The sequence below is a fragment of the Telopea speciosissima genome, chromosome 2 (assembly GCF_018873765.1).
Source record: "Telopea speciosissima isolate NSW1024214 ecotype Mountain lineage chromosome 2, Tspe_v1, whole genome shotgun sequence".
Taxonomy (NCBI): Eukaryota; Viridiplantae; Streptophyta; class Magnoliopsida; order Proteales; family Proteaceae; genus Telopea; species Telopea speciosissima.
In genome coordinates, this window is record NC_057917.1 from 21,602,976 (window position 1) to 21,630,186 (window position 27,211).

The 27,211-nt window shown below is 38.3% G+C and overlaps 2 protein-coding genes across 2 annotated transcripts; both read left to right on the forward strand.

The window, feature by feature from the left end:
- Window positions 1-219: 219 nt before the first annotated feature.
- LOC122652217 (protein SUPPRESSOR OF K(+) TRANSPORT GROWTH DEFECT 1-like) lies at window positions 220-14,118 on the forward strand. Its single transcript, XM_043845898.1, has 9 exons — window positions 220-445; window positions 479-1,031; window positions 2,027-2,132; window positions 8,929-9,127; window positions 12,298-12,366; window positions 13,027-13,101; window positions 13,257-13,355; window positions 13,490-13,645; window positions 13,783-14,118. The coding sequence occupies exons 2-9, from the start codon at window positions 560-562 to the stop codon at window positions 13,906-13,908; spliced, it is 1,302 nt and encodes a 433-aa protein (XP_043701833.1). The 5' UTR covers window positions 220-445; window positions 479-559; the 3' UTR covers window positions 13,909-14,118.
- Window positions 14,119-18,627: 4,509 nt separating this feature from the next.
- On the forward strand, window positions 18,628-23,360 carry LOC122653175. The gene is made up of 5 exons (XM_043847116.1): window positions 18,628-18,955; window positions 19,089-19,195; window positions 19,890-20,394; window positions 22,022-22,140; window positions 22,912-23,360. The coding sequence occupies exons 1-5, from the start codon at window positions 18,722-18,724 to the stop codon at window positions 23,111-23,113; spliced, it is 1,167 nt and encodes a 388-aa protein (XP_043703051.1). The 5' UTR covers window positions 18,628-18,721; the 3' UTR covers window positions 23,114-23,360.
- Window positions 23,361-27,211: the final 3,851 nt, after the last annotated feature.

The following is a 27,211-nucleotide window of genomic DNA, read 5'->3' on the forward strand; positions in this document are numbered from 1 at the left end:
CCTCGCCCATCGCACTGCTCTGACTTTCCTTTTTCTTTGTCTTTATTCTAATCTTTCACGCAGCGATTAATAAGAATTTCAATTCGTTTGCCTCTGTTTTATGTGTATCAGCTCGTAAATTCGCTTTCTAGATGAGGTATTGATTGAAACACGGAAAATAGAAAGAGGGTATCGAACGAATACGCAGAAGGAAAAGGGAAGAACTTAACGTTCAGCTACCTCGTTTGATCGATCGCCAGTCTTAAACCCAAAATCAAGGTCTGTGTTTTCCTTTTTATCTCTCTGCTTATTCTCCAATTCTAGTTGGGGAATCTCCTGGGCAGGTCAGAGGTGAAGGTTCCATTGAGCTTCCCACCCCGTGTCTCTGTAATTAGTAGGCTCACTATTCGCTCCAGGTCGAAGCCTGCGAATTTGAAATTCTTCAGTATATTATTTGATCAATTATATAAATTCGATTGGGAGAATATATCAGGAGAATATTTAGGGTTTTGGGTTGGATTTGCTGCAGCCTTTCCCTCCCTAAGGTTTTGCTTTCTATGCTATTCGTTGGAATCCGAAGATGTATAGCAATTTCAAGGAACAGGCTATAGAATACGTGAAGCAGGCGGTTAATGAAGATAATGCGGGGAATTACAGCAAGGCTTTTCCCCTTTATATGAACGCCTTAGAGTACTTCAAGACCCATTTGAAGTACGAAAAGAACCCTAAGATTAAGGAAGCAATCACTCAGAAATTCACCGAGTACCTCAGGCGTGCCGAGGAGATTCGGGCTGTTCTTGATGATGGAGGGACCGGCCCTGCCTCGAATGGGGATGCTGCTGTCGCTACACGGCCCAAGACGAAGTCCAAGGATGGAGAAGGGGGAGATGGGGAGGATCCTGAGCAAGCTAAGCTTAGGTCGGGCCTTAACTCAGCTATAATAAGGGAGAAGCCGAATGTAAAGTGGAGCGATGTGGCTGGACTCGAGAGCGCCAAGCAGGCATTGCAGGAGGCAGTTATCCTACCAGTGAAGTTCCCTCAGTTTTTTACTGGTAAGTTTCTTTCATTCAATTAATCCAGTATTTGGTTTGGGCATCTCTCCCATCTGTCCAGTGATCTGTTACCAATTTTGGTATACTTGTTGATTTACAGATTTGGGCAAATTGTGCAAGCTCATTAGCACTGTTCCCAAAATCTCAAAAGCCCCCCTCTCCTGGCTTCCATAGAACCAATATCAATGCCAAATATGTCTATACTCTCTAGGCCAGACAAAAAAAGCTAAATTTGTTTAGACCCTGGCGAACTGATTATCTTGTGAGTTGTGCTGCGTTAAAACTTTGAAAGAGTTTTGTCTTTGGTAGGCTCTTACATGACAACGATGGAGTGTTCATAGGAGAACAGACATTCTTCCTCTCCCTGTCATTTTTGTTGTAGTTGTGTGGATAATTAGATTAATGCTAATTAAATGGATGGGCAACATTATTTGGTTTGGTCCCCCCCATATCTTTTTAAAGTTTCAAATGGAAAGCAAGAATAAGCAAACAAGAATAATTCCAATCTGTAACTTAGCTCGACTCGGCTTTATCCGAATCGCTTTGGTTGAAGTCTTTGATCTGATCCCTGGGTCCTCTCTCTAACATCTAATCTCTTTGACAAGGAAAGGATGCAACTCTTACTGCATTTCCCAGGATCTCAAGTCTTTGATCGATCACTAGGTCCTCTGTCTATCACTTCTATGGTTCCACGACGTTTAGTCGTAATGCCATCTAGTTTAATTTTTATTCTGAAAGGGTTCTCCACTCATTTTTTTTTACTGCCATCCCCAAGCCTGGATAATATTGGTCTTGGGGAATAGAAGTGCAGTACTCTGTAGGGCCAATCTATGAAACCAAAGTTCCTGTATAACATTAGTAGCTTTCGTTGTGGTTGATTGTTAATCAATTGTGAAGATATCCTAAGTTTGAAAATTTATCTTGCATGGATAGAGCATTGGAAATGTATCCTGCCCTCTTGTAGCTAACAATTTTATTTGCCTTGTATTTTTTAGGCAAGAGACAACCCTGGAGGGCGTTTCTTTTATATGGTCCACCTGGGACTGGAAAGTCATACTTGGCGAAGGCTGTTGCAACAGAAGCAGACTCAACTTTTTTCAGGTATATTATCTATTATCACGTATTATAACCTTTTGAAAAGTTGATCCAATTATTCAGAAAGCAGTCCAGTTATTTCCAATTTAATTATTAGGCAAATTCTTCTCTGCCTTTTGTGTTTCATTATGCTTAGAATTTACTGTTTTGTTGGGCGAAAGTGATGTATACACTAGCGTGGTGTAATGAAATCTTACACTAAAGCATATTATTGATCGTCAGATGAGGGAAAGGAATCTCAATCATTCAATCCGTCTGCCACTACATCTGTCTCTCCACCACCACTGCACCCCGACAACCCCAACGCTGCAACCCACCTCCCCTCCCTCTCATCCGTTCCTGGCTACATCCCACCGCCCCTGAATCTCCTCCTCTCTCCCCTGTTCTCTCTCAACCGGTCCTCCCTCTCTCTTCTGCGCACCCTCTCTCTACATCCCCTGCTCTGTGTGTGTGTGTGTGTGCAAACCCCGAGGCAGCTCCCAGTTTTACATACCCAGCTTTCAACTTCACGAAGTCGGTGATCCCTACTTCATGGCTTCACCTAAACTAACAAAATGGACAAACAAACATGAGTTGTGACTCACGAGGATGACTAAGAAGATGTTTTGGTTTCTAATATAATTTATTTTCAAATTAAATCTTTAATAAGGAAATTGAATCTGGTTTCTAAGGAAGAGATAGAGGAAATGTAATCAACGAAATCAAGTAGGGTCTGTCGCTGTATTATCTTTCTACTTAAGATTCTTGAAAGATCAGTAAAGTCAAATACGACACAACACACATTCATGATGGAGGTGTTGCTAGCGCCGCACCTCCATTAATAAATTCATCTCAGGGTCCCAACTCCGTAGATGCGAGAGGGTACTGTAGTTCTGGGTTGAAAGGAATCAAACTAGAATCCAAATCTAAGACCTGTTCTTCAAAGGGGAATTCGGTTAGGGTTAAATTGATGAAAAAGGTTAAATTTAGGGTTAGGGTTTAGTGGGGTCCAGGGTTTGAGACTAGGGTTAAGGTAAGTTGATGTAGGGGACTCTTCCAGTGAAGGTCTCTTTAACAACTAACCAGTCTAAGGCTGCTGAACAGTATCGGCAGCAAGGTTGGTTGAGTTAGGGTTAGGTTTTGGAAAGAGAGATGAGTGGAGATTCTAGGGTTAGAGTGGGCACTGGCAGAATAGAATCAGGTTTGGATCGAGTATTCCGAAGGGCTAGGACACTCGGTCAGCTTGTAGTAGTATTCTGAGGGGTGGGTGATGCTATGCTGGTTGTGGATGGTTTAGAAGATAAGAAGAGGATAGTTAGGGTTTGATTCAGGTTTACACTTACTTGTGGATTGAAGAACAAACTTGACAGAACTTTGTTGATGTAGAATAACTCTTGAAACCAGAACTTGAATGTAACAGCAATGGAGAAAACAAGTAACCAACTACACGGGGCTTCCCACTGCAAGGTGTTAATCGGATCAAACACCGATTCCGTCAGTCTTTGATCAAACACAAGACAAATTCTTCTTGAAGAAGACAAGTTGCAGCAGCAGCCTTGGAGAGAAATTTTCAAATTGTGAGGTGAATAGAGCCCCACGAAAATTATCTTTATTTATAAGGGCCATAAGGCCTTTGGGAGAGATGTAAGGGTGCTGGGTTTTACAGCGGTTAGTGGGGGGAGAGAGTGTGTGTGTTTGGAGAGAAAGATGGTGTAGCAGAGATGGAGAGAATGGGCTTGCACCACCAGATGATTGAATGGCTAAGATGCAGAGAGTGGGATCCGACGATCATTAACATGCTAGTGTTTAAGATACCATTACACACCACTAGGGTATAGATCTGTCTCCCTTAATTTATTTATATAATTCAGATTTCCATATCTGTGGAATCTGGATAGCTTGAGGTGCATACTTAATTGTCAGTTAATCCCTTTCCTTCACCTGGCTGTCATCCTTTCAGTGCCTATCAGTAGGTTTATATTTTACAATTGTCATGTTAGCGGAAATTTTGCCTTGGGAGGGGGTGGTTTGGAAAGTACTGATGGTTTATTCACAAGTTGCCTCATGGTCTTTTAATTTGTCAGCTACTCAGCTGAGATATGATATGAGGGTTCATGTCTTAAGTACTTTTTGATGGCTCAGGTGATGTTGAACGGTTCAGCTTGAACGATAGAAATATCAGTTTGTTGTGATAGGAATTCTGTTGAAGTGGTTGCAGTAGGTTATGAGAGATTGAAAACATAACTGGTTAACAAATATCTGAGATATTCTCAATGTGCAGTTTCCTGTAAAAACTTTTCATGGTAGATGCCATAACCTTTATCACTACCCATATTTTGCTTTTCCAGTTTATGATCAGAGGATAAAAATCTGCCAGGTTAACAAAACACCTTATTCTTATTTTCTTTGGGTTATCTCTTTTTTGTGAATTTTATTGTAGATCTTAAACTGAAGACCTAAACGTCATGTCAGTAATAATGTTGACCATTATGCCAAGGTGACCTGATCTATATTCAACACAATTTCAAATTTCAGCTGAAGTAAATAACTTCTATGAAACTCTGATGCTGTTTACTTTCCTCCAAGGATTAGAATTTGTTTTTTTATGTGCTTAGACTTCTTTAAATCTTTGACTTAAAATTCAGGATTGAGTGTGGTATGCAGGTGAAATACCTTTATTTATTTTGTGTCACTTGTGTGCATGTAGATGACCATCTTCAAATTTGATTTGAAGTTTCCTGATTTTACTACTTTATGGAGCACCAGTTGGTTTATTCAACAAGTGAGATTCATTTTTTTTTTCTAATTTCCTAATGCCGATCCCAGGTGATGGGCTTAATTAATGATTGGTGGAAGAAGAATCTGATGGTTGATATGGCCAGATCTGATCCTAGATCTAGTGTTTCAGATTTCATGAGAATATGTGCTAGAACCTAATGCTTAAAAAAAAAAAAAATGAAATATCCTAAAAATATTGAAATCAATGAGGTGCAATGGAGAGAGAAAATGAGGTCAGTGGGTAAGGGTCTGTATGATAACCTTTCAAAAAATCGTTTTTTGGGGCCAGAAATGGAATAGATCCTGTATGTGTTGCCTGGTCCGTTTTTGTGTTTTTTTTAAACAAACCAGGTAACAGAAATGGTTCTATCACATTTTTGAGAAACACAAAAAAGAAGCTCCGAAAAAACAGAAACACAAACTGAAAGCAAAAATGTGCATGATGCAGACTAGATATTCACGAATCACCACCACCACCATCGCCGCCACCGCCACCATGGTTCAAGAACTCAGTTTTGGTACTGGTATCACCCAATCAAAAAACCGAGTTGGGCCGAGATTTTGGCGAGTTTGTGTTTTTTTTTTAGGAACTCGAAGGCTGGTTTCGGTGGGTTTTAGACCTAGTTTGGGCCTGAAACATTGGTACTTAGCCTATTTTAGGCCATTTAAACACAATGACACTATCAGATTTTGCAAAAACAAAGTCCAAATAGGAGTTTCACTTCGGACCCTAGGTTGGTAGGCGATGACTTACGAAATACCCTACTCTACACATAGTTTAGTAATAGAAAGCAATCAAAGCATTCAATTAATGTAAAATAACTTAAATAAGCATTAGAAATGTAAAGCAGGGTATTTTACATCAATCTTAACATATATGATATATTTCTATCCTTCCAAGCCATGTTTCCGAAGCCAGTAAGGCTTTAGACTGTGCCAAACTAGTTTACATCAATCTTAATAGAAAAATGGTTTACCTTCAAAATGTCTTCAAATTTGAGATGGTTTGTAACAAATCTTGCAAGTTTGATGCAAGTAGGATGCTAATTGATGTCTCCGGCAAGTTTTCCGTCGAAACAAGGTGGCAAAAGTTAAAAAATCAGCTCACCATTGGTTTCCCTGTCGAGTTGACCGAGACAGTTGAGTTTCTGTCGAGATCTTGACTGTCTCGATCCACATGTCGGTCGAACCAAGATCTTGACTCGACCAAGATCTCGATCGAGTCTGTGTAACTTTATATTTCGCCTCCCATCTCGACTCGCTAATTGGAAAAAACAAGTTTTAAGCGAGATCTCGCTGAGTTCTTGAACCATGTCCACCGTTGCCACCATCACCATCACCACCACAAAATAGAAGAAATTCTTCTCTTAATTTGCAATCCATACATGTTTCTTTTTTTTTCTAGTGGCAGAATTTTTTTTTTTTCCAATTTTACCATACAACATTTGTTGATACAGAATTACTCCAGAGTCACACAAGCACAAAAAACTGTTTTTGACTCAGAAACAGTATTTTGGAACAGAAACATTGCCATACAGACCCTAAGTTGTTGGGGGGGGGTTTAATTTAGCAGAAAATTGAGAGGTTAATAGGTGTAGAAAAGAGAAGATTCTACAAAAAGTATTTTTTAGAATATTGATTTGATGGTGGAAAAGGGATGAGAGAGAGAATATTGCATTGTTGTCTAACTAGACAGAGAAAAAATAGGAAAGGAATATGGTGAGAGGGAACTTAAAAAGGGGGGGGGGGAAGATAGAGGTGTAAGATAACCTAGAGGGGGGGGGTGAATAGGTTATCAAGGGGGGGGGGAAGATAGAGGTGTAAGATAACCTAGAGGGGGGGTGAATAGGTTATCACTAGTGGAATACCTTCCTTTTTTAAAATTATTCTGATTATAATTGAATTGAGCAATATGATATATAACAATTCACAAGATAAATAACATGTAAGTGCGCAATAGAAAGAGACACAAGTTTTTATAGTGGTTCAACTCACATCCACTCCTCAACCTTGAGAGAATTCTACTAGTTTTCCCTTTCAGTACAATAGGTGGGGAGAATCACCTTTACAAATCTTTTTAACTGGATAAGAGAATCCTTTACACTACCTAAGCTAGGTCTAGGCTAATGCAAACCATTTGCTCATCTATAGTTCAACTAACTCAAGAGCAAAAAACATTAATAAAGAATATGAAGATAAGGTATTACTGAGGCAAGGAGTGTGACACTTACTCCTTGCAGTTGTGCAATGATGAATGAGATGAATGCACAATGCTATAAGACTTATTTTAGAACTTCTCGTTGATGTGGACTTGAAGGAGCAAGAAGACTTAAAAGCTTGAGTCAATGTTGATGAAGACTTGACTTATGATTACTTGACTCAAGAACCAAGAAATGCCTTTAGAATAGAGTTTTTCACTCAAGGATAAAGTACTCATTTTGGATTGTAGTGGATAGTTAAAAGGTCTAACAATGTCTGTATTTATAGGCATCATTAAATGCATAATTGGCATGTGACAAAGTTCTCTAACGGCTATATTTTGACTCTTAGCGGTTTATCGGTATCTACTGATGGTCGACCGCCAAAATGTGACCGTTGGAAACTAGCTGTTGGAATGCCGTTGGAGTCTGACGGATGGTTATTGGTCGACCGAGAGATTGATCGTCAACTCCCGGTCATCCGTCAGTCTGATGGCAGGGACCGTCAAACTTTCTGTTGTTGCCTGTTGATGCATTTCTGTTTTACCAGTTGACCGTGAGGATCTACCGTCGGATTATCTGTCTTGATTTTTCGACAGACTGACGTTGGGGTCTTTTCTGTAATTAAACCAACTTTAATCTAGGGTCATTTTAGGAATAAATAAGTACCACCTAAGGTCTCTAAAATATGCATATGCTCATGATGTATGAATGCAAGTTACATTATGCACTGTGTTCTAATCTATCTAGTTGCACTTGATCATTTTCAACACTAAACTCTTTGAATCTTGAACTTGATCATTTTGTGAATCTTGAGCTTGATCATTTTGTGAATCTTCAACTCTTCACTCCTTGAATCTTCAACAGATGAGCTTCTTTCAACTTGAGTAAGGTACTACACAATCTATCTTAAGATGATGAGTTAGATTCACTCAATTTGTTTGTTATCATCAAAACATACTTGCTGTGAGTTACGAGAGTGAGATTCATTTTCTCAACAAGAGGAATACAACTCACAAGTGAGAATATAAAAGAAATAGATAAGAAGAAGAAGAGAGAGGGTAATACCGTGGGGGAGAGAGATAAGATCTTAGAGAGGAGTGAGAAAGATAGTAACCAGCTTGGGAGAAGAAAACAAGAGGGAGAGAGAAAGTGAGCCACACAAGGCAATAACCAAACCAAATCAATTCATTCCATTCTAAATTGTGGAGGGGGTGGATTGTTTACATTACTATTTATAAGAAGCAGAAATAGAATCTCCTAAATTGACTCCACTAATGACTCTTAACCTTCCTAAACTAACTTAAACGCTTACTTAAAAGGACTCTTCTAGATTAAACTAACTTGACTACTTAATAGCACATGGGACTCGTACAATCTTATCCATGTATATGATCCCGTGTATCCCCTTAATTCCCAATTTTTGTGCTTATTAAAGAGGCCCATTACAATTAAAAAAAACTCAAAAATAATAACCCTAAGGTCTATAGAACCCAACCATGGGCCAAACTAAAGTATTCCAAGGCCCAATTGTCCTGATTGGACACTCTTAACTGCATCATTTTCCTTTTACACTTTTGGGTATACACTGTCCATTTGTAATGTTGCATTTTGACATTTCATCAACTTTGTATTTTGGCGATTAAAACATCTAGTGGCCCATATGTTTTCTCTTGAGATGTTTCATTTTGCATTTCTTCTCTTTTAATGTGCAGAAATGTATATATTTTCATGATGTAATTTTTACATTGTTTTTAACATCGCAATATTTTCTTTTTCTTGAGATTGTGCATGAACATAGACTTGGCCTGACAAATTGACAAAATATAGTGTGCTGCGTAATGCAGTGTTTCTTCATCAGACTTGGTTTCGAAGTGGATGGGTGAAAGCGAAAAGTTAGTTTCAAACCTTTTCCAAATGGCTCGTGAAAGTGCTCCCTCAATCATTTTCGTTGATGAAATAGATTCATTATGTGGTCAGCGTGGTGAAGGAAATGAGAGTGAAGCTTCTAGACGTATCAAGACAGAACTTCTTGTGCAGATGCAGGTTTGTGTTGTTGAGTGAGAATTTATGATGGCTGTGTCTTTTTGTTCTTTGTTTTTATAGATCATATGTTTTGTTGAATCATAGGCTCTTGTGTATTTCCTCAGTATTTTACCCAGGTCCTTTCCCTTCGCTTTGTTCTTTTAGAGCCTTCAGTTTTTATCTTTCCAAGTGTTCAGTATGTTTAAGAAAGCAATTGGCTTTCAAACATTATAATTGCTTGGCTAAATAAAGCATACATGGCAGATACTCATGCTACACCTAGTCATTTCTATTATTTGTAGATATCTATAAATAGAGGAGGTCTTTTGGAGGAGTCTTGTAAAATCCAGATTCCAGACCATATTTAGTTATTTGGAAAGTGGAAGGGACAAGCATAGAGGACTGTAGTTGGTTGAACAGACGTTAGTTGCCTACTCTGTAGGTCTGTGTGCATCCCCCCCTCCATCTCTTAGTACCTGCATGGACAGTGAATGGTTGAGTAGAAGATTAGGAAGGAGAAGTTCAAGGTATTACTGGATTAGGAATTGAATGGGGAAAATAGTTGGGAGTGACATTGGAATGGTAACATGCAGCAGTTCTTCCACGATCTGGTCAGCACTACAAGAAGAATAAACCATATTCCATACTAGAAGCGGAAGGGATGAGCATAGAGAACTGGGGAGATGGTAACGCTCAGTACTTCCACTATCTGGTCAGCACTACAGTAAGAAAATCATATTCCATACTGGAAGCAGAAGGGATGAGCATAGAGAACCTGGGAGAAATTGGACAAACAATAATCTCTTAGCTTGTAAATCTCTGTGCATCCCTTCCCATCTGTTGTTTATACATGGACAGTGAATTATCATGAAAGTAGGATTAGAGAGGAAGATATAAAGATTTCCCTTGAAGAGACAGATATTTATCCCTCCTTGGAGAATGCTGGGAGGTGGTCAAGGAGGGAGATCTAGGTGTTTCATCGCTCTTGTTCATTGTTAGTGTTTTATAAGATTGTAATGGAAGGGGTCTTACATCAAAGGGCCTTTGACCAATCAGTGTCATTGTTATTGTCTAATAAGATTGTAATGGAAGTACACATTGCTAAGAACTCCAAATTGAACTAAAGTAATATTCAATTGCAACAAAAGTCTGTTAACATCATTTCTTCCTCTTCAGAAGCCTTGTTAAGAAAAGCAAAAACTTTAGATGAGATTTTTACTGCAACCAAATATCTGAAGAGATGATGCCTGTTGGAAATAAAGATGATTTGCAAAATTGAGTTTGAAAGAGGCATAATGTAAATTAAAAGTTCCTGGGTAACATCTTGGGTGACAAGGTTTCGATATACCGTGTTTCATTGCTTCATTGCTTCTTTGCTTTGTTTTTATTTTTTGCTTCTTCTATAGATTTTTATTTTATGCTAGAAACAGGATGAAATATGGTGACACTACGCTCCTTTCCTCTCCTATTTTTGCCAACATCCTGGGGTAGGCTCTTTGCCAAAGCTGAGGGCCTGAATCTGATTGAAGATTCACCATTGGTAGTTGGAATATAGGTTCACTTTGATTTTTAATGGAATACACTCCCAAACCATGATCCTATAGATTTTCCCTAATAGACAGTGTAATAGATTAGAATAAAGAAACCAGAGAACCGAGAGAGATGAAGAAGGGAATGGGGGACTGTCTAGAAATGTTGGTTCGAACTAGCAGCCCCCCCCCCCCCCCCCAAAAAACAATGAGTATTTATGATAACTCAGATTACATAGAATAGAAAGGATTCCTAATCCTACTAGGAATCATAAACCTAGTTACAATAGGAAACTAAACTGGGACTCAAACTATCATAGACTGACTCTAATTAGGATAACACTGATTACACAAGAAATAGAACTGAAGTGTATCTCAATTAGAATAAGGAATATTCTAATCAAGATACTTGGTTCTAGCCTAGATTCATTCTCAACAGACAGAATGTGAGAACTTGGGCATTTGCTGCTTCTTTTAGGAAGACAAAGGGGTTTTTTCAGTAGTGGAAAAACCTCTGTTTTTGGGTTGTCGTGGGCACTCTTGTACAGTATCTGATCCATGTCAGCTGCTGTTCACAAGGCTCTCTCCCCTTACTGTAGCATCCAGGTATGAACTCACAAAAGAAGGCAGGAGTTGGGTGATGGCCAAGGGTGTCTCATGTTTTATGTTTGAAAGTTGGAGCTGCCCATCGCTGAGATGTGGCCTGAATATATTAATTGTTCCCAAAATTTCAAACCAATGAACAAACTAATGCAACCTGGGTTACAAAACCCTGCTTTAGGCCCACTAAAATGATGAAATTCTCAAATAGAAGGATGAGCGGCAATTTTGTACTTTCTGGAACAGTTCCGATTCTTGGGAGTAAAGTAATCAAGTAACAAGATCGAACTGTAATTAAGATTTGAGAAGGACGTGTCTGGAATTTAGACAATATGGGGGTAAACCAGATTTCAAATAAAAAAGACAGGGCTTATATGTAACTCTTTGGAAATCAGGGTCTGTCTTATAATCAACAGGAATGCTTTCTGGTATAATCCTTTTGACTATGTAGGTGTGAGTTCTGGTGATCTCTCAGTAAAAGAGGATTTATTTATTTATTTATTTGCAGGAGGGATAGGAGATGTACCAGTTCTTCCTCACTATGAATGCTCCCTCTCATGATTGCTATCTTAAACATGTATATGTCTAGCCATTGAACACCTTACGGTTGCCATGAAGGGTTTCTGCATATAATCACTTTCTTCAGTGTGATATTACTTTAAGAATTTAATACCATATTATCCATACATACACATTAGCTTCATGAATCTTGGTTTTTATGTGGTTTTGAGAGTATTCTGTGTACTTCACACTTTGGGGAAGGCGAAATTTCTTTAGTTTATCTTACTCCATAATGTTGAATTTAATTTTGAGCTGTTGTTCTTTGATCCAAGTCAGTTTTACTTGTGAAGTTTGAGCCATAATTCATTGTAGCAATAATGATAAATTTTACTTTTCAAGTCATTCTGCTTCAAGTGATAAGATCTTGGATTGAGCTATGCCCATGATTAAAATCCATAATGTGAATTTGTCAACTCAGTCGTCAGTACTTTGGTTTACATATGTCTTTGTTTATCTTAACTAATTTTTTGTTCATTTTTTTTCTGTTAAATAACATTTCAGGGTGTAGGGCACAATGATGAAAAAGTTCTTGTTCTTGCAGCTACAAACACTCCCTATGCTCTTGATCAGGTACAGGAAAATTTATAATAGATGAGCCAAAATATCTTCTGGATTAATTAAAAATGTAGGTTTTGACTATGTATTGGTCACCTTGGGTTGTAAATGTATTATTGAAATACTTGAGACATCGTGATAATGTTTGGGGAAGAGAGAAAAGATTGTTATACCACAGAAATGCTAGCATAAAAAATGGGCATGGAACTCATTGTGCTACTTAATACAAGCATTACAATGGGAGTTTGATCAATAGTTGGACTTTAACTGTGAGAGTAACACTGAGTTTCGACATGAACAAATGCAAAACATTATTTTGACGATGTATTTTTATTACTTTCTTTTTTTTTTTCTTTTTTTTTTTTTGTAGTAGTTCATTCTTCAGGAAGAATGATTCTCACCTTGACCAGTAACATATTTCATATTAACATCCATAGGAGTTTCCGCTGGTTTAGAATCGAGAATACCTTTTTTCATCAAGCAAATCTAGAACATATTTCCTTTGGGTTGCTCTTAAGAAAACTGAAATATCAGGATGTAATGATTGCATCAGTTGGACTAGTATGGATGAATATATGTGTGCAAGTAGGTGGAAAACTATTCATTGTTGGGCCGTGTTTATGGGATCTTGGAAGGACTATTAAATTGCCGTCTCTAATAGAATGTGAATCACAGGCCATTCGTCGACGATTTGACAAGCGGATATACATTCCTCTTCCTGATTTGAAGGCTAGGCAGCACATGTTCAAGGTAATAGAGCTTGTAGCTAGATAGTGCGTCTTGTTGCAATCAAGGTTCTTGACCCAATTAGCCCTATTTTTGTGCACTACATGGAAAAACATTATAGACATTTTGTGGCCACAATTAATTGGCATTCCTCTGTTCAATTCAATGGATTTCTACAGGTACATCTAGGGGATACCCCACACAATCTAACTGAAAGTGACTTCGAGCAATTAGCCCGCAAGTCAGAGGGGTACTCAGGTTCAGATATTTCAGTTTGTGTGAGTGCCTATCCTTTATTGGATGTTTCTTTCTCTTCTTTTCTCTGTGATTATCCTTCCATCTCCGTACTTGAAGGTTTTCTAATAGGATTATTGCCTTGTCATTTCATTGATGCCATTCTCTGTTACTACAGGTTAAGGATGTCCTCTTCGAACCTGTACGTAAAACCCAGGATGCTATGTTCTTTATAAGGACACCCGAGGACACTTGGGTTCCATGTGGACCAAAGCAGCCAGGAGCTATTCAGATCTCCATGCAGGAGCTTGCAGCAAAGGGCCTTGCTTCAAAGGTAAGGATTGATGGACAAGGTTAGCAGGAGTCTAGGGGAAGTGGTACTCTTGGCTGACATCATACTGTCCTATCTTGGTTTAGTTATGAATTAAGCTTCTCTCTTGCAACTAATTAATGCATATGCATTATGCACAGATTCTTCCACCACCAATCACGAGAACAGATTTTGATAAAGTGCTAGCAAGGCAGAGGCCAACTGTGAGCAAAACTGATCTTGAGGTGCATGAGAGGTTCACAAAGGAATTTGGGGAAGAAGGTTGATGGGCTTGAATTGGAAGAGGACACTGAGCTGGTTGTGATGACAGGAGTTATAATTTGTATCTTTATTACCATTGTTATGACTCAACGAAATGTGTATCTTTGTAGCCGCAACAAGTAGGAAAGGTTACATAAACTACCCCATCTGTACGAAGGGGGGAAATGCTTGCGTCGTGATTTCATACTTTCTATAAAATTTGCTTGTTTTCTTCAGGTCACCAGAGCTTGAGACAGGATCTATATTGTTTATACATGTAGTTGGCTCCTGTCTGTCAAGTGTGTTGGTTGGGGTTGAGCATGCCTTTTTACTTTTTATTGATGAATCTTATTCTAACCAAAGTGGTGAACTGAGATTGTAACCATCTTTTATTGTCCTTTGTTTGATTGCCAAAAGCTCTTTAAGTCACGGTAAAAAAGGGTTTTTAAAATAAGGGAAAAAGAACATCTGGTAATGTGGATCTTGAGCCCATACATTGGTGTGTGTGTGAAATTATTGTCCCACCGTTAGTGAAGTAAAATCCATGTTCATGCCTTGCATGTGCTCCTTGGCCCTATGCTGGTGTAGGGGCCATGCCACCAGACAACGATCTCGTCCTTATAATAATTTAATAATGATTTATTATTATATTATAGAAAAAAGAACTTTGTCCGAGCAGGGATTCTATTTCTCTTCTCTGCATATAAAAAGACACCTTTGCCCCTTTGTTTTGTGGAGGAGAGAGAGAGACATCAGAGTGTTGGCATAGGCTACTCTCCCGAATAGGAAGCCTATTTTCTATGATATTATTCTCAAGAATTGTCCCTTTGCATGTTCATCAAATACATATGTGAAATGATATGATTTTCCCTCATTGAAAGAAGATACACTTTTGCCAAATTTTGTTCCAATAAGAATTTCCCTTAAATGAGAAAATGGTTTCTGGAAAATAGTCGGATATGTGATTATGGTTTACATGTGTTTTTGTAAATTAATTCTTTTTTCTCCTTATTTAATGGCGTAAACTCCGGAGTTGCAATAACTATAGAAGCATAAAACTAATGAGTCATACAATGAAATTCTGGGAGAAGGTTATTGAAGCCTGTCTAAGAAGAGAAACTCATATCTTAAAGAATCAATTTGGTTTTATGTCAAATAGATACATGTCATAAGCTATCTACCTACTGAGAAGGCTCATGGAAAGATGTAAAGCTAGCAAGAAGGATCTCAATATGGTCTTTATTGACTTGAACAAAGCCTCTGATAGAATCCCTAGAGATCTAATCTGGCATGTTCTTGTGAAGAGAGCGGTGTCGAGTAATTATATAGAGGTAATTAAATATATGTATGAGACTGTGGTGACTAGTGTGAGATCTGTGGGAGGCCAAGGGAAGGAGTTCTCAATTACGATTGGGTTACATCAAGGATCAGCCGTAAGTCCTTATTTGTCTGCATTTATCATAGATGAGTTAACCAAGAACATCTAAGACGAGGTACCATGGTGTATGCTCTTCGTCGATGATATTGTTTTGGTGGATGAGGACAACAGAGATTAACGCTAAGTTAGAGTTGTGGAGATCGACCTTGAAAACAAGAGGATTTAAGATTAGTAGATCAAAGATGGAGTGTATGCTATATAACTTTAGTCACACTATGTAGGATGATGACATGGTAAAAATTGAGAGAGAGAGATACCACAAAGTGACTATTTCATATATCTGGGGTTTATCATATACAAAGAATGTGATATAGATGAAATATTTCTCAAAGAATTAAAGTGGGATGGATGAAATGGAGAGGTGAGACTGGAGTACTGTGTGGTCGGCACATTCCCATAAAGCTTAAAGGAAAGTTCTAAAGGACTGTTATCCGACCTGCTATGACATATGGGGCAAAATATTGGGAAGTTAATAAATCTTCGTATAGTGAAGCTTTGTGTTGTAGAGATGAGGATGTGCGGCAAAACTAGAAAGGATAAAGTGTGGAAGACGAATGTATTAGAGTTGACGTGGGAGTTACCCCAATCAACGACAAGCTTCGAAAATGTCGTTTGAGGTGGTTTGGCCATGTGCAACAAAGGCCTTGGGACGCCCTAGTAAGGAGGAGTGATCTGATTCCGATTGATGGAGCTTAAAGAACTAGGGGCAAACCTAAAATGACAGTAAGTGAGATTGTGAAGAATGACATGCATAGTCTAAGTCTTGTACCAAGTATGAACTCAGATAGAGTCTACTGGAGGGCAAGGATCCACATTATCAACACCATGTAGTTGAGATTCTCCTGATTTCCTGAGCTATCCTCTTTCCTCTTACTTTCAACTTTCATCTTTCATTTGTCACTTTTTTTTTGTTTAATCTCATTTGTTCATTTTTATTCTTCATTCTGTTTTACTTAATTTGCTCTGAATAGATCCAAGTAGCCAACCCCATTTAGTGGGATAAGGCTGAGTTTGTTGTTTTTGTTTATAGGCATGTATGATGCCAATATAAAGGGGTAGTATGTTAGTCCCTCTCCCATTGTTTTTTGTAAACTCAACTCAACGAAGCCTTGGTTCAACTAATTAAGTGGGATTGGCAACAAGAACTTGCTTCACCCCTTAGCAAGATAAATTATTTTGAAAACTCTACTCTACCCCTGACTTAAAACTTTTGTGGGAATAAAACAAAGAGCAATCAAAAGAAGGTTACAACTTAAAGTACAAAATACACCTATAAGGTATCGTTTGGACAATCCCACATGTAAATGAACATATTTTCTTTTTGTCAACCAACAAAATTATATGAGCCATCTTTTATTTTATTTTCCTTTTCTTTTTGGGGTTGAGGGAGAGGATAGCTACTAGCTATATGGATTTTCTTTCTATTGGGAAAATGGAAGTAGGAGGTAGGAATTCAACTGTCCAAGTGCTTTAGGCTTTGTTTGTTTGATGGATAAAAAGGGGTGGAAAATTTGTGACCGTGGGTCTCACGTGTTGTTGATTGGGTTTGCTAAAAGAGGGAAGTGAAGGAAATAAAAGAATATATACTTTTTAGTGGGGTGGGATATGGTAGGAGAGAGAGAGAGAGAGATGAAAGTATGGTGAGATTCTATTGAAGAGAGAGGAAATGAGAGGAGAAGAGATATAGACACCAAATAAACTTCTCCATAAATAGTGGCCAAGTCCTATCAATTTGAAGGACATGATGTTCTACTTACCATTGGGTTGTATTTAGCCATTGATTCCATACTTCTCAAATTATGTGCACACACCCCCTTCTTGAGGGGAAAGGTAGATTTTTTTTTGGTTTTTTGATGAAAATAAAGGATACTATAACAAGAAGGGTTAGAGGTGTACAGAGTTTATGAGATAGGCATTCTTAGCCATATTCCTAGCTAAAGTTATACAAAACTGGTTACCAACCTTGATAAAAGTCACATCCTGTGTATGGTTAGATATATATATAAAGTCCTTAAACAAATTCCACGGCCATGAGCATTTGGTTGGAGAAGAAAGAGTATCAATAATGAACTAGTTGTCATTCCAAACTTCTTTAATCTTCAACCCAATGTAGGCTGCATGGTAGAGACCTTTACGGATCACAAAAAGGATAGTTGTCAGCTCGTCCAGGTGATGAAGAGTTCTTGCATCAAAAAACTTAATTCGACCATCTATCAAAAAGAAATAGGACCATCTTGCGAGATTTAGTCTAGTAATATAGTATCCTGCACAGATTAAAACAGTAAAATTGAGCATGGGTAATTTAAAATAGTAATTATTAAGCGAGATAGTTTCATTGTCATCAATTACAACCAGAGATGAAAACGAGGGAGGGAGCAAATTCTGATTAGTGATCCATTTTTGAGTGCAATTAATCACCCACAATGGATCAGCCTTTTGTGAGGCGTAAATCATCTTGTTTCTAGCTATCCAGATAAAGTAATAGGTTAAAAAAAACACACCAAAAACCCAAGAGACCAAATGTTTATCGGACCTTAGAAGAGAATAAAAAAACAAACATAAAGCTTTAAGACTATCAAACGCCAAGGAATCAGTTCTTAACTCTAAAGGTCCTGCCGCCCAGATGTGTTTAACCCAATCACAAGAAATGAAAAAGTGCCATGAGGATTCAACACCATTTTCACAAAGAGCACATGAGGAGTCAATCAGGATCCATTTCGATAAAGTAGCCTTAGTAGGAATTCCTGCATTTAGCAAACGCTAGAAGAAGAACTTAAATTTTGGGTGAATCTGAATTTTCCAAAAAAACTTCCACCAATCAAGTTCAATAACAGAAAAATTATTAGAAACCGTGGTTAGTTCATGAGCAGCAAATTTAGTGGTGAAAGTACCATTTTTGGCTTTTAAGCACCATCACTTATCCTCAGAATCAATGATAATCAAAGATTGAAAGGTAGAAATTTTAGACACGTACACGCGTGATCCTCACTCTTGTTGGAAAATTTTCTTCTGCAATTTTCTGTTTGATCCAATTCTCTAGTAGGATGAGAGGGGAATGGACCCCACCCGGGTAGAGTGTTTGGACAGGGGTGGAATAGTCATTGGGGCCCCTTGTTAGGCACACTAGGAAAACTGGAACAGACAGGGAATTGCAGGGAAGGTCCCCCTCTTACTTTACCTCGAAACGGATATCGGTCAGCTGACAGTTCCGAAACCAAAATGATAAGATAGGTATGGACCAATACGCAACCGACCGATAACTGTCACGAACCGGTAACCAACTAACCAATACCTAAAACCCTGCTCTTAACTGTGAATTGGTCGGGCTGGACATTTGGATTTTGGAAGGAGGTTGTAGTGTGAACTGGCGCTTGGCGGCGGAGGTGAACGTTAGAACAGGAATGGGAAAGCCCGGGAAAAAGCAAAAGAACCGACGACCGAAGCCTAGGGCCTTCTACGGCGGTTCCGATGAAGACGAACACCAACAACAAGAGAATTGCGAAATCACCATTCCTTCGTCTGATGAAGCAGAGGAGAGTGAAAAAGGAAATGATGATGATCAAGAACAAGAGCAAGATCAAGAACAGTCAAGCCTTTGCCCTTCAAAGTTTCTCCTCTATCAACAATCCGTCCAGGTAACCATGAGGAGTTCAGCTTCTCACACTTCTAACTTCTTGGAAAATTTTTCTTTCTTTTTCGTGATTAGTGTGAGTTGTGAACGAGGGAGGGCTATGATGATTACTAATTGCAGATGAATTTTTTGCGCAGTCGCCCAAGGGGGATATAAGCTATCTACAGAAATTCTTCCTCATGTACGTCGGTGGGAGATCTCCCCTCCATCTCCAAGAGGATTTCTGCGGCACCGCTCTTCTCTGGTTAGACTTTGACTGTCGTAGTACTTTTACTTTTGCCCCTCGCATTTTCGTATCTTGTTTGTCAAATTCCATTCTGTCAGGTTTCGTGTTCTCGTTAGTTTTGCTTTAGTTTATCATCGGCAATTTTGGTCGTTTCCGTTATGCTGAACTCCAGCAAGAGAACTGAGGATTGAGATCCTCCTCACTGAGTGGAGAGCCCAATGAGGCATCCAAATCCAGAGAAGTGAGGGATGGTTGCAAAATTCCAACAAAAGAACTTCTCATTTTTTTTTTTTTTGGGGGGGGGGGGGGAGGGGGGAGGAGAGTTGGAAATTCAAGCAGCTACTATTTATTGATTGTTGAAGAATTTCATGCTTGTGATGAGGATTTGATTGTGGAGTCCACATTTTGTGATGCTTATTTTCATGAAAGGAGTCTGATTTGTATTCTTGATTCTTAAATTTGTTGCCATGATTGATTGAATAGCTATCCATAATTCTACATCTCTTACTTTCTTCTAGTTTCAAAGTCCTTTGTTTTTGGGATCTTTAATTTGGATTTCATATGCTTCAATTTCTCTCAAACATCAGTGACATGAAAACGGAGTAAGCAATTTAATTTGGGGGACTTTTCACTTCCATTTACTTCCCTTCCAAACTGAACTGTAAATTTTTGGCACATCATGCTTTCCCTTTTCATTTTGATACGTTTTCAGTACAGAGTGGCTTCGCAATGATCCAAGACGAACTGCTGTAGGAGTGGATTTGGACCTTGAGGCCCTTACCTGGTGCCTGGAAAACAACGTTAATAAAATTGGGGCAGACGGGTGTTCTAGAATGTCCCTGTTTCATGGGAATGTTCTACAGCCTCTCAATGCCAGATTAGTCAAGCACAAGCCCCAAGATCTAATTGCAAACATTACACTGAATGACTGTGAAGAGAGTCCTGAGACAATTGCCACAGAATCGACCATGCAAGTGCACCCTAATAGTTCGACGGATGATGTCACTAAGATAAACTGTTCACTGTCTGCAAGGGACATCGTTTGTGCATTTAATTACAGCTGTTGTTGCCTCCATAGGCGTGCAGACCTGATCTTGTATTTCAAGCATGTTCTTGATACCTTGTCTCAGAGAGGTGGTATATTCGTAATGGACATTTATGGAGGCACATCATCAGAGCGCAAACTTAGGCTTCAGAGGAGATTCCCAAACTTTACTGTTAAGTTCTTCGTGCTTCATCTTCTATTTGTTTTATTTTATTCTACTGGAAGGTAAGCATTAATTATTATAGCATCAGTATGATGTTGATCCTGTCATGCATGTAGGTGACTTTATTTTTCTGGTCATCATTGAGGTTTGCATTTGACTGACCCAAATTACCTCATCTACAAGCCTCAGGGATGACCTGAAATGGACAGAAGATGATTGAACTTTTTATGAAAATTTTCTGCTTTCAGGGTGGTTCTGTAGTTTCTCTAAGATTCTGTGAGACTATAAGCAGCATGTTAATTAATGTAGAACTTACCACCTATTAAATGGTATTATCATTCAATCCAAATTAATTTTAGTTGGATTAACTATATTATTTGTATTAATAACTGTTTCCAGACTGGCATATGTTTATACGCAAAAAACTCAAGGGGCTGGAAACCGTATAAAAATGTTATCATTTTTTTTTTATTTTTTTAATAGTCAGTTTCAGATTGTTAAAGAAAGAATATTGACATAGCATCCCTCTCTCTTTGGTGATGAACCTGATTACTCATTTTAAAAAATAAGTTAATTTTCAAAAGCTATGGGGTAAGAAATAACATTGCTTCCTCTCTAACTTGGATTTCAAGTGATCCTAAATGAACTTTTTCTGTAAAATACCCTGACCTTACTATTTAACGTCAACTCTTTGCAAGTTATTGATTTCTTTTTCTAGCACCCATGTTATTTTTGGTAGATTTTCCCCTCACTGAATAATCTAAAGTTTCTCTTGGAAGCAAGTTCCATTTTCTTTATGTTGTCTCCCCAAATAACTCCAAAAAGCTATACTCGTCTAAAGTTAAGAAGATAAAATGGAAGTGCTCAAGTCAGCTTTAATCAAGATGCTACAAATATAATTTTGCTTGCTAGTTTTCATCGTTACTAATCACCACATTGATATCTAGCATCTTTAGTGAGCAGCATAGTTGTCAACGCGACTAGTCAACCCAAGGTGTTGGAGAGGTGCCCGCCTGGGCATGCAGTATATAGAATACAACAATCATAATTTTATATAAGGGAAAAAGGATTCTGTCCTGGAGCATAGCTCCTGTGCCAAGACACATGATGGGGCAAAATGACTGCCCGTGGGAAATCCCGTCCCCCTTTGATGCTTCCACGCACGCTCCCATTGGTCCTCATGCTGGCGCAGAGGCCATGCTCCTGGACAGAGAACTCTTCCTCTTTATATAATTATGCTTATGCAACATAGAAGTCATATCAATGCAGTGTGATATAATTATGCTAGTAATGACCTAATATGAGAAAACCAACATATAATACACAAAGTATAGGATATAATATATGCATATTCATAAAAAAGCAAAAAAATAACATAAATCAATGTAAACCCGTGTGTCAAAAAACTGATATCACTGTTTTTGCATCAAGCAAGGCATGCTGTCGCCTTGGAGCCATGAAGGCACCTGGACTCTGATGCCTAGGCGATGCCTTGACAACTCTGGTTCACTAGAACAGCTTTTTCATCTAGTCGTTCTTCTTAGTTGTCTTCTTCATTACTTCTCTAATGAATTGTAGATTTTTTGTGGAAGTTCTTGATTCTTGGAGCTTAATTGTTAGTCTCAAATGTCTACAGTATGTCTGGGAGCAAGCTGAGTTTGATATTATACATCGCACAACAAGGATTAGTCTTCATTTTCATCTCCAAAATCAAAAGAAGAAACTTCGACATGCATTCTCTTACAACTGGAGACTGTAAGTTTTGTTGTTAAGTTTTTGTTACTTAGCTTTGCTTTAGCAATTATATGAGGGTTTTCTAATCTGTAAGCTGCCTGATACCTGAGGAAGAAGAATGATATATTGAGATATATGAACCTGCAAAAGCATTATCTATCTGGTAGCTACCTGGATAAACAAAGTTGCATGGTAATCTTGAATTCTTTGATTGTAGTTCCATTAATCTTCTCTCGACCAGCATTTAATGGCCTTGTAAGTGATTGGTTGATTGAATTGAGAAGCACCCAAGATTGTAGACAAGTAAGGCTGTCAATTTGGGTTCCTGTTTGAGCCAGTGAATTGGCTTAAATTGTGCGGAAAGCTCAACTTATGGACTGAAAATTGACCAACAGCCACTTGCTAGATAAAACCTAAATGGGTCTGCATGTTTTTCACCTTCTGCTAGAGGTGTCACAGGCTCATGTCAAATTTCTGTGGAACCAATTTGGATGTGAGTCATGATAATACCTCTTTTAGCAGTTCTTAACTCCTTTGTTGACTCTTTGTTTTTCCACATTAAGATATTGAGGTTTGGATCCCTTAGACAGGCATTCATAGTTGTTGGTTGAACCAAGCTCTTGAACTAATTCATTCTTCAATATATTGGACATAAAGTCGTAACTCCTTTTTCTCCCCCTCCCTTATTTACCTTAATACATGCATGGATTTCCATTCCATGTCCTCTTGATAGTAATGCCATGCATGCTCATGCACTGCAAAATGTGAAGATGGTTGCTCATATATGTCCAGGTGGTCATTGCCCGAAATCAAGGACTGCTTGGAAGAGGCTGGATTTCAGTCAGTTCATTTTTGGATCCGACAGATGCCAGATGCAGGGGAAATGAGAACTTCAGAAGGACTTTCTGCGGGACGAGACATTAAGTATGAGGAGGTGTCATCTTTCCAACAAGAGGATGCTTGGAATGCATATATCATTGGCGTTGCAAAATGATGGTAGTGGTTCTTGGTTTTTATTCTTAGCAAGAACACAACCTTTCAGGTGTTACTACTGAATGACTGTTCAAGGTTTCTTTGTCAAAGCTCGTCACTCGTATCTGCAGTTGATAAATGACAGAACCAACTATTTTGTACCAAGTTACTGTGGCTGTTTCCTTTTTCTTTTGGCAAAAAACCATTTTCTTGGTTAGGGCTGGAGAAAGATTGTAAGAAACAAAAATGTCTAAAACACTAAAGGTTCCTACAGTCTGATCCAAGTTCTGTATCATAATTCGGAAGACCCCTTTTGCAGCAACCTCTCAAATTCATCCGTAAAGATTTTTGTTAATTCAGATATTAGAGTTCCTTGTAAGCATCAAAGTTCTTTCCCGCCTAACTTCCTATCCTGTTAGCCTTTCCAGCTCTCAGGGCCAGTGCAAGCAAGGGAGAGAGAGAGTAAAATAGCATTGTACAGAAGTAACAGAAAATCAGTAAAATGTTGGTGGGTCAAGTGGCAACGATCTAGGGTGTGCTCACACAATTAAAATTCCAAACAGAGGCCAAATAGATACTATCCAACAAATAAATTAGACCAGTGGTAATTTCTTAAATAAGTTGAAGTTAAGTTGTAGACCTTACCAAAAGAAGAACAGCAACAGAATCTAGGGTGTTTAAATACATAACCTTATGGAAGGGACCCTTTCTGAAATTTAAGTTCAAAACCCCAGTAATGTAGAAAGAAACTTGCTAAATAGCATTTTAGAAAAGGTTGCATCTTTGTTGTAACCAAAATGGTAAATGAGAAGTTTTTTTTGTTTAGCCCTTTGTTTTATTTCCAAAAGTTCTTTTAAGTCAATAAAATAGGATCAAAATAATTTGAAATTGATTTACCATAGGATCAAAATAATTTGAAATTGATTTACCATTGCAACATTCTCAGGAGTGATTATTATTTTGCATATTTTTTAAATACATATGAAATGAGGATTTTACCTATTGAGAGAATGTTTTTGATTTCAACAAGTTCAGAAAATAGGCAAAAGTTTTTCGTCACCTAAGCATCCACGATGATTTGATGTTATGGTTGGACTCTTGGAACACTGACTCATCATTAACTCCCACCCCAAAACGAAAATCTAAAGTATCCTTCATAGGTTCGATTTTAACAGGTTTAGTACACAAAACCTTGACAGAGGCTTGGGTCAACCACCATGGTTATCATTGTGGCGAAATGCCATTATTCAATCTCTCCCACAGTTTGGGTTTTTGACCATAAGCCCATTCTACTACATACTAGCCGACCTAAACAGTCTTTTAAAAGAAAAATTTTCACTTTTCAGGCTGTTTGGTTCCAACATCCTAAGATGAATGATTTTTAAATATCTAAATGACATGTGTTAGGCCATCAAAACTTAATAAGAAAATTAAATGGCCTAATAGGTTTCTTAAAAAAGTGGAATAGGGAGGTTTTTAGAAATTTGCTTATTCTTAAGACTCTTTTAGCAATACCATAAACTGGAATCCTTAGAATCTTCAACTGCGATAGCAGCCCAGCTGAATAAGCTTTTGGATGCAAAAATCTTGACATTTTTACATTAATGAGGGAGGAATTCTATTATGTGTTTCAAGGACAAGAATGGGAGTATGGGACTATGGTCTGTGACACGCCTTCAATTGCTATAGTGTTTGCATCTCACTTACTACCACATCATTTCGATTTGCCAATGCAAGGGGAAGCGCTGGCTATAAGGAGTGCCCTATCATTTGTGCTGGCGGCTGGCTATGACAATCTTCAAATTGAAGCGGACAACAAAGAGGTGATTGAGTTTCTAAGAGGATCAAGCAAGCTACCACCACTAGAGACAGTAGCAGTTCTGCGGCATGTGAAACTTCTATGCTCCTTTTTCCATAGTATCTCATTTACTTGTATTCCACAGGTTCTGAATTCTGTTGCAGATGCCCTGCCCTCCATCGTGTGTAGGACTGATTGGCCGGATTCCACTCTTTGGCTTCACCGACTATAGTTGGCGAAAGCTTCTGCTTGTACACATGCTTATCCTCAGTAAACTATTCTTTACCAAAAAAAAAAAGCTTATGAGGTATCTTTACCTCTTCCAATCCCGTAGATTCCTAGCTTATTGAAAGCTTGGTCTGCCCCATTATCTTGACTGGCGAGAACTAGGCTTTAACTGCTATCCCCTTGGAAGAAGAATTTTTATTGTTGTTTTTTTGGTAATCTTGGAAGAAGAAATTGCCCATATTTAGCATTGGGGCTTTTAAGGCTCCAGGCCACGATGGTGTTCCAGCTATTTTGTTGATTGGCCACGATGTTGTCAGTTTTGCGCATGATTTCTTTAATCATAACACTCTACCTTTAGGGACCAATCATACTTTAGTCTCCTTGGTTCCAAAAGAAATAAGGCCTTGAGGGCTGAAGACTTTCGACCATTGTTACTATACTGTGTCATAAAATTGTTGCAGTGATCTGCTAGGTTATCTCATCATATAGTGTACCTACTCTATTAAGCTTGAAGGGAGTCCCTTTGAGCTTATTGAGCCAACCAGAGGGATTAGGAAAATTTTCCCTTATAGCCTTTGCTTTTTCATTACTACTTTGGAAGAGCTATCTCATTTATTGTCAGTTTATAGGGATCTTAGGTTGTGTTTGCTATGCATTCTTGGGCGATAAAAACAACTATTTTATCATCCGAGAATGCAAAATCTGTTGGAGTCATGGGATCATCTCTTGTTTCAACCCATCCCATGAGGATGAGAAAAGATCAAAGTTAATTTTCTGGTATTGATAAAAATTATCAAAATCATCTCTTTTATTCTTCCCATATGAATTAGGGAAAAAGAAAAGAAAGAACATCTCTTCCCATCACATGGAAAGAGAAAATCATCTCATACCTGAATACCTAGCAGAAAGAGATTGATTCAGGTTTTCCTTTGCATCCCATGGATAACAAAATACAATTAACCACTAAGGAATCAATTAGATTTGCTAACCTGTTGAGCCTCAAGTGTTGCTCCTCCTCCAGGTGCTGGTTCTTCCTCCAATGAGCACACCAAGTAAAACAAACTTGAACCTTCTTTGGTGCAGCCTAGGTTCTCCAAGTTAATCCAATGATCTCTTCAAATCTTCAAGCAAAAACCTAGAGTTTTCAAAACCCTAATTCTCAAAACTAGAGAGCAAGAAGGAGAGAGAAGAGATCAAGAATATATATATATAAAGAGCGAGAGAGAGAGAGAGAGAGAGAGAGAGAGAGAGAGAGAGAGAGAGAGAGAGAGAGAGAGAGATTCAGCCAAGGGGAGGGAGAGAGAAAACTTAGCTAGAGAGTGATATGTGAGGCTCTAAAGAGCCCCTCTTAATTATCACAATGAGAGTCTGGCTCTCTCTCACCTACTTGACTTGAACCTATTTAATACCATTGTGTTTCTAATTGGTGAAGAAGCAAAATCTTAAAGGGGATTAATTATTTATTTTCTATTTAATGGATAAATAAATTAGCACCACATCCATTAAATTAAATAAACTAATTAATTTGCAAGTCCCAAAATTACCCTTACATAATAATAATTCATTATGTACCAACCCTCCACTAATCAACATCATCATTATGAAATCTAGGGCATGCACACATGTACTACCAAACCCCATAATACATGTTTATATCAGAGTGTCTGTATACGTGGTCGAAATTTGCAAAATGCGATCAAACATTTTTAATCAAAATATACAGTAATCTAACATTTTGTGTGAAAATAAGTTTTGTAAAAACCATTTCCAAAACAAGATTAGATCCAAATTTTGATCCGACCATCCATTGACAATCTCTATCTTGATGTTCCCCAATTGGGCATTGGAGACAATATTGAGTAAATCTTTTACTCACAAAATGTTCATGTATTTCCAGAACACTGGCTTTGATTCTCTTGAACTTCAATTATTGATGATCCAAATAATGCATTCACATTTTGCAGTGACAAGGTTCTCTTAGGGACTGGGTCTCGGTGATACATTTCTATCCTAATCCTACATCTGGCAGCAATACATGAGGGAATCGACAAAGGCAGATTCTTCGCCAATGCACATCATTATGTGCACTCGCAT